The sequence below is a fragment of the Nyctibius grandis genome, chromosome 35 (assembly GCF_013368605.1).
Source record: "Nyctibius grandis isolate bNycGra1 chromosome 35, bNycGra1.pri, whole genome shotgun sequence".
Lineage (NCBI taxonomy): Eukaryota > Metazoa > Chordata > Aves > Nyctibiiformes > Nyctibiidae > Nyctibius > Nyctibius grandis.
This window is the reverse complement of record NC_090692.1, coordinates 223,127-237,597: the sequence shown is the minus strand read 5'-3', so window position 1 is coordinate 237,597 and position 14,471 is coordinate 223,127. Positions and strand designations below refer to the sequence as shown.

At 52.7% G+C, this 14,471-nt stretch overlaps 1 protein-coding gene across 2 annotated transcripts; it reads left to right on the top strand.

Moving 5' to 3' along the window:
- Positions 1-201: 201 nt before the first annotated feature.
- ATP13A1 (ATPase 13A1) lies at positions 202-14,376 on the top strand. Of its 2 annotated transcripts, XM_068421722.1 has the most exons (26): positions 202-532; positions 962-1,051; positions 1,313-1,503; positions 1,855-1,927; positions 2,242-2,397; positions 2,587-2,656; positions 3,260-3,366; positions 3,998-4,127; positions 4,401-4,456; positions 5,063-5,189; positions 5,421-5,558; positions 6,046-6,166; positions 6,788-6,945; positions 7,714-7,889; positions 8,256-8,366; positions 8,594-8,719; positions 9,034-9,142; positions 9,677-9,876; positions 10,241-10,337; positions 10,688-10,869; positions 11,181-11,295; positions 11,571-11,767; positions 12,153-12,295; positions 12,787-12,898; positions 13,466-13,609; positions 13,976-14,376. In XM_068421722.1, the coding sequence occupies exons 1-26, from the start codon at positions 203-205 to the stop codon at positions 14,084-14,086; spliced, it is 3,570 nt and encodes a 1,189-aa protein (XP_068277823.1). In that variant the 5' UTR covers position 202; the 3' UTR covers positions 14,087-14,376. The 2 variants fall into 2 exon arrangements, with proteins under 2 accessions (XP_068277823.1, XP_068277824.1); XM_068421723.1 differs by lacking the exon at positions 8,256-8,366.
- The last annotated feature ends 95 nt before the right edge of the window (positions 14,377-14,471 follow it).

Sequence of the window (14,471 nt, the reverse complement as noted above, 5' to 3'; positions counted from 1 at the left end):
CCGCCGCTCGACTGATGTACGCATGCGCGGGCGTCCCTCGGCTGATGTGCGCATGCGTCGAGCCGCGGGGGCCGCCGGCTCCCCACGGCTCGGAGTATGCGCATGTGCAGTCACAGCTCCCCACAGCTCGGCGCATGCGCAGCAGCGGTGACGTAACTCCCGCCGCCGGAAGCGGAAGTGGGTCGTTCCGGTCCCTCAGAAGATGGCGGCGGCCGGCCGGGCTCCGGCTCCCGTAGACGAGCTGGTCTCGTCGGTGACTCTTTACCGCCGCCGACCGCGGCTTCTCCACGGCACTGTGTTACCCTTCGTGGCGGGGCTTTACCCGGCTTGGTTGTGGCTGTGGGGACCGCGTGTGTGGGCGGCATGGAGCGAGGCGGCGGCGGAGAAGGAGGAGGGCCCGAGTCCGGGCCCGGGCCCCGCGCCCCCCGAGGCCGCGTTGCTGGCGCTCGCCGCCATCGGTGTTGTCCATTTGCTGACGGCGCTCTCGGGGCTGTGGTCGGTGCACGCTCACTGCGCCCTCACCTGCGTCAGGGTGAGTCCCGGGGCTGCCGGTGCTGCGGGGCCGGCCAGGCTGGAGAGTCCTCCGGGGCTGCCCCAGAGCAGCGCGGGGAGGCTCCTGCCGCTCCCCACGGGCTCTCCTGCCGTGCGAGGGCGGCTGAGGGCGGGGGGGCGTTCAGTCTCCTTAGTGGGGGGTGTTTCTTGCGACGTCGGAGAGCCACGAGCCGCGTAGGGCAGCTTTGCAGGCGCGATGAGGGTGAGGTCCCCAGAGGTCCCTTCCACTCCTAACAGCCTGTGATGCTGTGAATGTCTTTGATTCTCACAGCGGCCCCACAAAAGCACCCGGCTGCAAAGAGCTCTTTTCTCCACGTGTGTTAATGCAACCGGGCAAGGATTCCTCCCGACTCGTTGGAGTTCAGGGTCCGCGGTCCCCTTTACAAAGCGTGTCCTGTTTGTGTTTCAGGAGCCTTGTCCTAAGAAAGCCACGTTGGCTAAAGTTGTGCCAACCCCAAATAACGGATCCGTAGAGCTGGTGCCACTCCACAGAGACCAGGTAAGGAGACGGCAACTGCGAGGCCGTGCTGTCAGCCTGCAGTTGATTAGCTTTTAACTTAAGTAATTAGGGAAAAATCAGCTGAAAGTGGGGATTTTAAAGATTGTGTGGTGTTTCCTGGTGTGTGTACCCCAAGCAGAATCATATAATAACTAAGGATGTAAGGAACTGGGTTTTCTGTCTTTCTTCAGGCTAGGTTATGTGTGGAGCAAAGTGTTTGGTGTGTGTCCAACTGGTTGTTTTTTTTCCCCCTCTCTGCAGGGTGAGGATGGGCAGGAGGCTCTTTCCTTTGAATTTCAGAAAATCAAATACTCCTACGAGATAGATGGCAAGAAACAGTTTCTTCCTGTAGCTTTCCCTGTGGAACATCCCCTCTGTTACTACCAGAACGCCCGAGGCTACCAGGAGGACAAAGATATCCGAGCAGCTGAGAAGAAATACGGTACAAACAAGTAAGTTTTGTGGGTGCAGATCTCTCTGTGCCCCAGTATCGCAGCGCATCAGGAGCAGAGGTGTGGAACCACAGTTCTAGTCCTGTTTTTCAAATTCCAATTACTCCTGGAATTGCTTCAAAATCCCTTTAAGGACAGGGAATGGTATCAAGGGGTTTTCTCCAGGTGTAGATGGAAACTAATTGCACGTAACGAATTAACTGAAGCAAAGTAATTGGAAAGAGGGCGATTGTGTGTGGATGTTCTGGAGTGCAGCCTGGTCTGACACCAGAGGCTGCAGCTGGCTTTTGGGGTGGGCTTTTGCTGAGAATGTGGAGCGTTGAGGTTAATGAGGATTCAATTCTTTCCCAGGGCTGAGATGGTCGTGCCAGAGTTCTTGGAGCTCTTTAAAGAGCGAGCTACGGCCCCGTTCTTCGTCTTTCAGGTAAAATAAAAAGCTGTAAGCACTTCTCCCTGCTAATAAATGAGAAAATTCCTGATAATCCTGGCTTGAGAGCCATAAATCAGCTGGCAGCTTTCTGAATCAGGAGGAGATGCTGTTCCTACACTGTAATGTTGATTTGACTTCTGGGAGTGACCCTGTTTCTCCCTAATGAGTTACTGTGATTTTCTGTTTTTTCTGGCTTCCTGCAATTAAACATGTACCAAGCTGGCTTGAAAAAAAGAAATCCTAGAAATTGAAGGCTTCTATTTTCTGAGGGAGATTAGAATAACTTCTGTGTCATCTTCTCCCCGCAGGTGTTCTGTGTGGGTTTGTGGTGCCTGGATGAATACTGGTATTACAGTGTTTTCACCCTCTCCATGCTGGTTGCCTTTGAAGCTTCTCTGGTCCAGCAGCAGATGAGGAACATGTCGGAGATTCGAAAAATGGGCAACAAGCCCTACATGATCCAGGTAATCTGAACCAGGGAGGATTGTGCAGGAAACATCTGGCGTAGCTGTCTTTTAGGTGTTCCCCTGCCCCGTGTCCCCTGCCCCGTGTCCCCTGCCCCGTGTCCCCTGCCCCGTGTCCCCTGCCCCGTGTCCCCTGCCCCGTGTCCCCTGCGTGCAGGCCTTCTGAAAGTGCTTTTTTTTTCCCTACAGGTTTACAGGAACCGCAAGTGGCGCCCCATTTCCAGTGATGAGATTATTCCAGGGGATATCGTTTCCATTGGTAATGACTTGCATGATGGTTATAATCAAAAGCTTGTTTAAAATCAGATTCTTTCTGGTGCGTTAAGTTACACGGTGAATTGAATTAGACTTAAAAAGCTAATTCACAATTAGCTGTCACAATTCAAGGGTCCAAGAGATCAATCCTTGGGCTGGGTCTCTTGGGCCTGCTAGCTGTCTTGAAGAAAAGTAAATACTTAGATAAATCAGCCTCAGGTTCTTCAGCTTAGGATTGTGAAGATGAAGAGTTCTCTTCCTCCTGACAGTATCTTTCTAGAATGGAAAGGGCAGAGCTCTCCCTTTTAAGGCTGCATTACCCCAGGATGTGATCCCAGTCGTTGAAGCCTGAAGGGCAATGAGAACTCAGTGACTTGATTTTGAACTTCCCTGGTCTCAGTAGAGACCTAATAACTTTCCAGCCCTTTCAGTTCTCAGTGGGCACATGCTGTGGTAGACTTGGCAGCCCCTGGGGGAGGTGTGAAGCTTTGGGAATCTCCCATATCTCAGCTCAGCTGAAGGAGAGCTGTCCCCTGCCAGACAAACAGCCAAACAATAGCCACTGCTGCCTTTGAGCTGCTTCTCAGGTTTAATGTCTGCATTGCAGGCCGATCTCCTCATGAAAATCTGGTGCCGTGTGATGTGCTGCTGTTACGTGGAAGGTGCATTGTCGATGAAGCGATGCTGACGGGAGAGTCCGTGCCACAGATGAAGGTCTGTGAAACCTCCTCTGTGCTGTCCCTTCGTTGCAACTGGAAAAGTAAAAAATAACTCAAGCCCCTGCAGCGTTTGTGGGTGCAAATTAATCTCTGTGTGTGAATGCTGGCCCGAGCAACCCAGTCTGTTTGTTATCGGCTCCTTATCAGTGATTGATGGTCTCTGGTAAATGAGAAACAGAAATGTCTGTTTTGTCTGGCAGTGTCTGCAGCCTCTGGGTCTGAACTCCGTCGTGCGGGCATGGCATCGCCCTCCTCCGCATTCCCCAGTCTGGATTCCTTTGGCTGGGTAGAGGTGGGAGGAGGAACAAGTGCAAAGCACTTCAAAACCCTGAATCTTCCTTCTTTTTCTGCCAGTGGGTGACTTAAAAATGATAAAGTAATGCTTGCGGAGCCTCCCTGGCTGAATCCAGCATGCCAGGGTGAACCAGTCCCCCGAAATCAGAATTTCCACAGATGCCAGGCTCTAAACCCACACTGAGGAGCTGAATGGCGTGTTAGGGTGTAGATGCAGTTCAGGCCACCTTTGGCTGATGTGCAGCTGAGAACATCTCGTGGGATACGAACAGAAAGAAGCACTTGGTGTTTACTTGATAGCTGTGAGTCTGAGGCTGAACGTTGTCGTGCAGGAGCCTGTGGAGGATCTCAGCCCCGAGCACGTCTTGGACATGCAGACAGATGCCCGCCTCCACATCATATTTGGGGGAACAAAAGTGGTGCAGCACATCCCGCCCCAGAAGGCCAGCACAGGACTGAAGCGTATGTACCTGCACAAATCCTCACTGAGGTGCATGCCACGTACCCACAGGTTTATTTTAGATGGCTGAGATGCAACTTTGGAGGGTGTCATTGAGTCAGTGTCCTTGGCCCTGTCGCTAACGGTTTACTTAGAGTATCACAACAGTCAATAATCAATTAAAGTTGATTATTCCCCTTTGTAAGTGAGAGGAGGGTGTAGGTTCAGGTGTATTCTGCCTGTGATAAGCCTATAAAAGATTTACACGAAGCTCATTGTCTCCATTCCTGCTCCAGCTGTCGATAACGGGTGTGTGGCCTACGCTCTGAGGACCGGCTTCAACACGTCTCAGGTAAGATGCGAACGCGCCTTCTCTCCTCTGTCTTGGGGATGATGCTGGTTGTGTCGTTCAGTGCTTCGCTGTAAGGAAATCCTTACGAAATACAGCGGTGGGAAAACGTAAATCAGGGCATCAAAATTACTTGTTTGTTTGGAAGAGGAATAAATAAGGTTGGTCTCTTCTGTGTGTGTCAGATGAGTCGTCTGGTGTTTGATGCAGAAGCCTGGGAGTCAGGATTTAGGGTTCTCACTATGACTGACCACACTATGTACCTACTCCAGCTCCTGGTTATCCATGTTTCTGTAATGATAATTGTTGGAAAAAGGCAACTCAATGTGTTGTAGAGAGTAGAGGTGTGAACGTGAGCTTTTTCAGTTGAAGACTGCGTCAAAGAAATCACCTTAATGCCGTAGCAAGGGGCTTGGGGTTTTCTAACAGATCACTTATGGGTGACTGTAGGCTGCTGCCTATTAAGAGGATCACAGAAGTGGGAATCATTGTCAGGCTCTGGCACCAAAACACCAGAGTGTAATTTTAAAATTGGGTTTCAGAGATATTTTTAACAAACTACTGCATGCTGCAGAGGTAGCTTCTTGCACTGAAGGCTGTTCTTCTCAGGGGAAATTGCTACGTACAATCCTCTTTGGGGTGAAGAGAGTGACAGCCAATAACTTAGAGACCTTCATTTTCATCCTGTTCCTGCTGGTCTTTGCCATTGCTGCTGCAGCATACGTCTGGATTGAAGGTGAGATTTCTTCTTGCCTCTTCCAGGTCTCTGCACAGGACTTGTACCAAAGCTTGTGGGAAGGCCAGTTGACGTAATATGTGAGAGTTACAATAGCTGGGTTGGGCTGCGCCAGTGTTCAGTGTAGGGGCCCACACTGCATTCTGGTAGGTGAGCTTCTTTGTGCTACTCAGCTCTGTGGGGCACGCAGGGTGAGGATGAGGTGTACAGGTCTCTCCTCTCATTCCGTAGGCACCAAGGATCCGAGCAGGAACCGTTACAAGCTCTTCCTGGAGTGTACTTTAATACTGACTTCGGTCGTTCCACCTGAGCTTCCCATCGAGCTCTCTCTGGCTGTCAACACCTCCCTCATCGCCTTGGCCAAGCTCTGTAAGTCCCCAGCCTAAACACAGAATCAAAACTAGGGCTGCTGTCCTGTCTCTGCAGCTGTGGGGATGTTGGTGAGGAAAGGAGTGTGAAATCCCTGGAGTGTCCTCGCTTTCTACACGATGACAGTGTGGGTTTTGGAGCTGGTGTACATGAGGGGGTTTAAACCCCGGAGAACTTAGGGGGGGTTGTGCTTTGCAGTGGGTTCTGAAGCGTAGGAGGGCAGTGCTTGCTCAGCAGTTCTGCATCGAGCAGGTTCCTGTATATGGAATGGGGAAGTCAGTGGCTTCTGTGTTGTGCTACGTCACTGCTCCATCTTGGTGTCTGCTCTGGTTTCAAACCCCACAAAAATTGACAGTGGGGGGTTTCAGGTTCGTTAACTCTAGCAGAGCACCATGTCTGGAGCTCCTGTCTTGTGATAAAAGCCCCGGAGCATCCTGTCCTGGCTCTGCAGCTGGTGTCTCACAGAATTTCCTCTCCTCTCTCCTAGATGTGTACTGCACGGAGCCCTTCCGCATCCCCTTTGCAGGCAAAGTTCAAGTTTGCTGTTTTGACAAAACGGGCACGTTAACCAGCGATCACCTCGTGGTGAGAGGAGTGGCTGGGCTCAGGTGAGGTCCTGGGGGATTCTCCTTGTGAGACTTGCTGTGCTCTGGGCTTTGTGTGCTGTGGGAGCTCCTCAGGCACGAGTGCAATCACATTCCAGTGAGGAAGAGGAGATAATCAGGGATTCAGAGAGTGAAAGAGGTGGATTGAACTGGAAGGAGAGAGGGTTGTTGGTCTCTGGCAACGACTGTGGGCTGAGGGCTTGTGAATTTAATTGTCTTGGGGGACTTCTTGCAGAGGGTTTTTAGGTAACTGAGGTCTTCACTGCTCCACGCAGTAGCACCCTGCCTTCTCGTTACGCTGCCATAACGAGCTGTGGTTGAAGGCTGGATGCCACAGCAGAGGGACGTCTCAGCACTTTGGTTCTAGAGTTACTTAAATGTGTTAGTTCAGGCCTCTACTTCGAGTGCTCTGCTTGAATCAAGCTTGCTCTGGAGGACTGGCAAAAATTACGGGCTTTGGCACTGGTTGCAGTTGAGGCAGCGCCAGATTTCCTGCGGCTTTGATCTCACCATGAGAAGCTCCACTGTCGTAGAGGAGGAATTTTTTGCTGGGAAAAATTCCAGAGTTTGTCTGAGATAATGCGAGTGGGTCTGTTAACATGGGCAGTCTTTTTTCTGCCGCAGGGATGGGAAGGAAGTGACACCAGTGTCTGACATTCCTGTAGAAACCCACCGAGCGATTGCGACGTGCCACTCGCTGGTACAGCTGGATGATGGGACGCTGGTGGGAGATCCCTTGGAGAAGGCAATGTTGATGGCTGTGGACTGGACCCTGACCAAAGGTAAAACCTGTTTCCAGCTCCTCCCTGGTTGATACCTGAGCCCTGTTTACATGTTCTGTGGGTTGTGGGGTGGGTTTTTGGGGGGAGGTGACGATGATAACACTGTTTTTATCAGTTCTGAGCATAAAATTATCTGGTCTATGAGATTTCCTATGCCTCATGCCAGCCTTCTGCAAGGAGTGAATCCCATCTGGTTTGGGGCAGTGGAAATCCTTGCACTGCATGCCTGAGGGACAGCAAATAGTACAAGTCCCTTCTCAGGCCTGCATATCTGCAGCTGGCACGCTCAGGTTGGTGTCTCCTAGTTCTGATTGTGCTGACTCAGTAAAATCAGGGTGTGACTAGCACTGATCACACTCGTGCAGACACGACAGCGTGGGGTTTAGCATGGTCTCTCTGGAGGCTTTCTGCTCTGCTTCCTTGGGTTTCACATGCACAGATAAATAAAGTAGAAATCCTCCAGAACTCCTGTGTACATATCCCGCTGAAACCCACGCTGCTGTGGTTTTTGCTGCTGGATTTTTACCTGTGCTATAAATGCACCTTCAGCCTGTGGTGTAGCTGCTCGTACTAATGCACGTAGGTGTCCTGATCTGTTGCATCCCTTAATTCTTGGTGCTAGAATTTCCACCTCTGTGTACTTGTATCTAAGGAGAGGGAATTCATAACGATCTCGGTGACCTGTGGGTTCCTTTGGGACCCAAAGGGAGGGATGTTGCTTTTGATACCGAGAAACCTTTCAGGATTTCCTGATCTGTTTGTTTCCAGATGAGAAAGTTTTCCCCAGAAGTATTAAAACTCAGGGACTGAAAATTCACCAGCGCTTTCATTTTGCCAGTGCCCTGAAAAGAATGTCTGTCTTGGCGTCGTACGAGAAGATCGGCTCGACTGATCTCTGTTACATTGCAGCTGTGAAAGGGGCCCCAGAGACGCTGCACAAAATGGTGAGCGTGAAGGGCTCGTCCCCTGACACCTCTGCTTGTCCCTGACCAGTCTGGGACCTGAATTACCCAGGGATTTTGTCCTGCAAGACAGCACAGTGAACCAGGGCCTGAAAACAGACTCCACTGGGGAGTTCCAGTCCAATCCCAGTGATATTTAATATCTCACCGTGTGCATTCCTGGCCCTGTTGCTTTTACTGGCAGCAGAGGGCTCAATCTGGGGGATCTCTTTTGCCCTTGTTGGTGAGGGACCCTCCCAAAGGTGCCTCTTTCCCACGTCTGCATATTTAATGTGAAATACTGGCATGTGCTAATGAATTATGTTTGGAACTGTATTGATATGATGCTTTTCCCCACCCCTTCTCTAGTTGTCTCAGTGCCCAAGCAACTATCATGCTGTCCACACGGAAATTTCACACGAGGGGGCCAGAGTGCTGGCCCTTGGCTACAAAGAACTGGGCCACCTCACTCACCAGCAGGTACATCTGTCTGCTTGAGCCTTCAAATCGAGCCCTTGTTAAAGGAAACAGAGGTGGTGCGAGCAGGGAAGGAGAGGGGGGACTCTTTTGGGATGTGGCTGCCCAAAGCTGCTGGAACCGTGGTGGTTTTATGATCTGGATGTTCTGGGAAGATCCCACCCACTGGAAAACAAGATTGCTGCTACACAGCAGCAGGTAACTCTCTGTTTGCTGATTTGCTTTGGCAGGTGAGAGAGATGAAGCGTGAAGCTTTGGAGTGTGATCTCAGATTTGTTGGGTTCATTGTGGTTTCCTGCCCTCTCAAAGCTGACTCCAAATCCGTCATCAGGGAGATCCAGAATGCCTCACACCACGTAAGCGTCGGCAGCGTCCTGCCTTGCTGGTAGCTGTGGTGGTTGGGACGTGGTGTTTCAGTACCAGAAGCTTTTGTGGAGCGAGGGCAAAGGCTTCCCCATGGTGAAGGCAGGGAGACCTTGTGGGCATGATGGTATTTTTGTGCTGGGATTTGCCCTGGCCCAGGGGGAAAGCCTTTCTGCAGGGCGCTGCGCAGAGCTGCGTCTCAGGGGGAGTGTCAGCAGCATCCAGGCCAGGCAGAATTCTTTTCTCTCTGTGAAGTGCTGCTGATCTACCCAGAACTGATCTTTGACCCCTCTCGCTTTCCCCTCAGGTAGTGATGATCACAGGAGACAATCCCCTCACTGCCTGCCACGTGGCCCGGGAGCTGCACTTCCTCCAAAGGGAGCACACCCTCATTCTGCAGCCTCCTGTGAGCACAGGTAACCCATCCCACGTGGGAAATGGCTCTGTGTTCTGGGGGACAACAGCCAAAGCCCTGCTGGGGCATTGTATCAGTTATCTACGTGCTGTTAGCGCTGCTGCTTGATGCTGGTAAAGGAAACGACTCGCTTTCCAGGATCCCAGATAACCCTCTGTCCTTCACCCCTCTCTTTTCTGGCTTGGAGCACTATGCAAGCGACATACAATCCTCTGCCAGCTCCTAAACTGAGCTATCTGAGCACTGAAATAAGAAAAATAACGGGAGCTTGAAGGCCTTTGTGCTGTGTAGGTTCAGAGGCCATCCAGGGAAGCTGAGAGCCACGTCCCTGACTGCAGGGAAGGAGGGTCCACATCAAGGCTGTACCTAGGTGGGAGGTGGGCATGTCACTGTCCTGAGGAGGGGAGGGCCTTGTGTCCACGGTGCTGAGGGGCTGCACACACCAGGGTCAGCGTCTGTTGGGTGCCTGGGAGCCTTTCTGACGGCCAAGCACCTCACGGCCGTGCTCACGTCAAGCTGGTGCCTCTCTTCCCAGGCTCCAGCTGGCAGTGGCAGTCCATCGGCGGCGCTGTCGTGCTCCCAGTCCTGCCAACCTCCTCGCGGGAGCTGACGCAGCGATACGACCTGTGTGTGACTGGGGAAGGTCTCTCCCACCTGCAGTCTGTGAACAGGCAGCAGCTCCTGAAGCTCATACCGCACATCCAGGTGTTTGCCAGGGTGGTGCCGAAGCAGAAGGTGAGAGATCTCAGCTGCTGGTAGAACCCAGGTTTCGCAGGGCTGGGGTTTGGGAGCCACGTGGATGCTCCACATGATCAGTGCTGGAGCTGCTTTCGACACAGCAGCGTCACCTCTCCCAATATCAATCCAGCAGGGAGCAAGAACCAGGGCTCAGGGTGCACCACATTGTTATCCTAAAGAGTCCTGAGCCTGTCCTAGCTCTGCACTGCTAAAACAGAGCCTGAAGGTGAAGCTTTTGGAGTGTGGGGTGAGGCCAGTGAGTTCCTGCAGAACAGAAGCACTTGACCACGACGTGTAAACCAGACAGCAGCGTATCAGGACACGCAGGCAGCCAGCTCTCACTGTGCCTTTCTTTTTGCAGGAGTTTGTCATCACCACTTTGAAGAGCCTGGGCTACGTCACGCTGATGTGTGGGGATGGGACCAACGACGTGGGAGCTCTGAAACACGCAGATGTGGGTGAGTCCGCAGGCAGGACTCGTGTGTGCCCCTGTCTGGGTTTGGCCAGCACGAAGCCGGGGTTCATTTCTCTGGTGTTTCGAGGGCTGGGATCGATCTGACCAACAGCATTTGGTGGCAGAAACCAACATAAAGAGGAAGGATCTTTGTGCTGTGGAACACCCACTGTGTGCACACCAGCAGGCAGCAGGAACTGGCTGCAAACACGTTTCGCTGGAAGAAAGATTCTTCCTAATTCTTTTTTCCTAAGTCTTACTTCAGCAAGTGTAAAACCTCTGTGTGAAAATGCTCTGCAGGCAGAGGGATCACAGCCCTTTCTCCCTGCAGCTGATGTTTTCACGCTCTTACAGGAGTGGCACTGCTGGCAAATGCTCCTGAGAGACTGCCTGAACGGAAGAGGAGAGCTCGTGATGGACCCGGCGACGGGCGGCCGGCCCTGCCGTCGGTGGGGAGCGGGGCCGTGAAGCCCACCTCCCGTGGAGCCAAGCACAGAGTCATGTCCCAAAGGGAGGAGCAGCTGGCCATCCAGAGGGTTGGTACCTGGGCGTTTAAAAGCCCGTTAACCTGTCCTTGCTCTTTGACCCTCCTCTGGTTTACTGCTAATTCATGAGAACTGGAAGTGGCAGGATGTACTGGGAAAAGACCAGCTTGTCTGCTGCTTACCCTGAGAAAGCAGAATGGATTTAGGCAGAGAAGGTGCTGCTTTTCCACCCAGCCATCAAGCTGATGCTGCAGACACGAAGGCGTCTCAGCCTCACCTTGGGAGTGGGTAGCACGGGATGGTCTGTGATCCAGGTTGTGATAACAAGGTGTGCATTGGCATCTTCCTCTTGTTGCCTGCAGGAGCGGATCAGTCAGGTGCTGAAGGATTTGGAAGAGGAGCGCGTGCCCGTCGTGAAGCTGGGCGATGCCAGCATTGCAGCCCCCTTCACCTCCAAGCTCTCTTCCATTCAGTGCAGTAAGTGCGTGGTGGGAGCTGAACAGCTGGTGTCTGGGTTCCCTGAGGGGAATAAGCCACGACAGAGGGTGTGGGGTGGTGAGAAATGCCCCCAGACCCACGGCTTTGCCAGCTGGTTGTGTGGAGCAGCCTCGTGGGGGTTTCTTGGGTGAGGGATGCAGGCAGTGAGGGGTCAGCTGCCCTCCGTACTGCTTCAGAGGAGGAGAAAATTGAGGGACAAAGCCCCCAAACCTGTTTTGTTTCGTTTCCAAACGCTGCTTCCTCTTGCTCCTTAGTCTGCCACGTGATCAAGCAAGGTCGTTGCACGCTGGTGACAACACTCCAGATGTTCAAGATCCTGGCCCTGAACGCCCTGATCCTCGCTTACAGCCAGAGCGTCCTCTACTTGGAAGGGGTGAAGTTCAGTGATTTTCAGGCCACTCTGCAGGGGCTGCTCTTGGCTGGCTGCTTCCTTTTCATCTCCAGGTCGAAGGTAAGGGCAGGGAAGCGCCTTGGGCCAGGGGCTGGTCGCTGTCAGTCACAGGGTTGCTGAAGGAGGGCCTCTCCCCAAAAAAGGGCCCTTTATTTTAATAAAGGAACAGTCCACAGTGCTGGGGAGGGGGTTTATGTTCCCCTGGATTTAGGAGGTTCCAATCACAATATCTTGTGATTGCAGGCAGCTTTGTTCAGGTTACAGGAGCAGCTGGAAGAGGTGGGAAGGGTGGTGCAGAGAAACCAGCTGAGCTGTGGGTCTCATGTAAAGTGGAATTCTTGGAGGCGTTTCCCGAGAAACACAAATATTGGTTGGATTCTGCTGGAAAACTGCCCTGAGATGCTCAAAATCATTCGAGTGAACCCCACTTGCTTTTCTCCCCCAGCCTTTGAAGACGCTTTCCAAAGAGCGCCCGCTGCCAAACATCTTCAACCTCTACACGGTGCTGACGGTGCTGCTGCAGTTCCTCGTGCACTTCCTCAGCCTCGTCTACCTGTACCGCGGCGCCCAGGCCCGCAGCGACTCCAAGTAAGTGCCTCTTCCTCCAGCACCGGGGTGTTTCCTCCAGTTGCTGCTGAGGAGGATGGCAGAGGCCTCCCTCACCCAGTGCTCTGTGAGCACGCCAGGCGTTGGGAGTTTGGTGTGTTAGACGTGGAAAAAGCGTTTTTGAGTTGTACGTCGAGTGCGTCGGCAGCCCAGCGTGGCAAGGGTGCGACGGGACTGGGGGGAAATGGAAATAACACCAGTGAGGTGGATGACTGGGAAGCTTTTTAAAACAAAACCACCACAAAAAATTGATTTTTATTTTGTGGAAAAAACCCCAATAATTCAATAATTACCTGTGCTTGCAGCAGCTGCAGCTCTGCTCCTCCCCGTGCAAGCACACTTGCTCAGGAACAAGCTGTTGTTGCCCAACAAAACCTAAATAACCCGGGGTCAGTGGGGTCATGCAAGGAAAGAGAAATGTTCCTGAGGGTTCTGAGTCTGGCCCACTGATCTCTGGCTTTGTTCTCTTTCAGACAGGAGGAGTTTGTGGATCTGTACAAGGAGTTTGAGCCCAGCCTGGTGAACAGCACCGTCTACATCATGTCGATGGCGATGCAGATGGCCACGTTCGCTATCAACTACAAGGCAAGCACGGTTGAGTCATCTCCACCAGCACCAGCGCAGTGATTGTGTAATTAAAACACAATAGCACAAAGCAGTGCTCTTCTCTCAGCACAAACTGCATTTCGTCAGTGCTCTGCGGGGGAAAAACTCCCTCTTTTTGCTCCAAGTTGCAGTGAGCCAAGTGTCCCAAACTGCATCATGAATTGCTCCGCATGCCCTAGTCTGAACGAGTAGGAGCCTCCAGGAAAGCTGTAGAAGGGGACAATTGACAAGGGCGTGGAGTGACAGGATGAGGGGGAAGGGTTTTAAACTGAGAGAGGGGAGATGTAGATCTAAGGAAGAAATTCTTTGCTGTGAGGGTGGTGAGAGCCTGGCCCAGGTTGCCCAGAGAAGCTGTGGCTGCCCCCTCCCTGGCAGGGTTCAAGGCCAGGTTGGATGGGGCTGGGAGCAACCTGGTCTGGTGGAAGTTGTCCCTGCCCGTGGCAGGGGGTTGGAACTGGATGGGCTTTAAGGTCCCTTCCAACCCAAACCCTTCTGTGACTGAGTACAGCCTCCCCCTGCTCACTCTTTCTCCCTGCTGCGTTTCAGGGCCATCCCTTTATGGAGAGCCTCCAGGAGAACAAGCCTTTACTGTGGAGCATCGTCCTCTCGGGCCTGGCCATCGTGGGCCTCCTCACCGGCTCCTCACCAGAGTTCAACGAGCAGTTTGGCTTGGTGGAAATCCCGGCCGAGGTGAGCGGGGGGCGTTTCTCTGTGCCTGCTGACTTCTACGTGTGGTTTCAGCGGGGAGAGCAGGACTGAGCCTGTCCCCAGGAATTCTGGAGGGAACTCAAGGTTTTTAGCAGAATCTCAGGCAGAGAATGACTCACAGGAGCATGAATAGCTTTAAGTGTGGGGAGCTGGCAGCCACCCTGCTGGAGCATCGGGGATTTTTTACAGCACACTGTGAATTTTTTACCATTTACCAATTTTTACGGCGTGCTGTGAAGGGAAATTCAAGCTCCAGTTGAGCAGAGGCCGATAGTGGGGCAGAAGCTCCGTTCTGCGGGGACAGAGGGACTGAGGAGAGGGACTAACAAGTTGTGTTTGTTTCCCTAGTTCAAGATGGTGATCACGCAGGTGCTGCTGGCTGACTTCTTCCTCGCCTTGTCAGTGGACCGAATGCTTCAGTTCCTGCTGGGGAGCGAGAAACTGAAAGTGCCTTCGTGAAGGGAGGGCGAGGCCCTCGCCCCCAGCAGCGCTCCGCGGAGGACAGCACCCAGGGTTCCACCATCACAAGAATCATCCTGAACTCTTATTGACAGTAACTCTGACCCTGTTCAGAGCCAGGCGTGGGGACGCTTCCTTCCAACATCACACGGAAAACCACCTCTGTGGAACGAGCCCCGACTTTTTAACGGTGCCAGGACGTCCCCACCAACGGGCGGGAGGTTTTGTACTGCCCCAGCGTTTAAGGAAACGTTTACAGAATTTGGTAACTAAAATGAGAATCGATGTTATTTTGAAACACGTTTGGAACTTCCTTTGTGGGGCTGAAAGCTCTGTGGTGTTTTTAGTAGGGAAGGGGAGCGAGCGCAGGAGTACAAACAGCAAC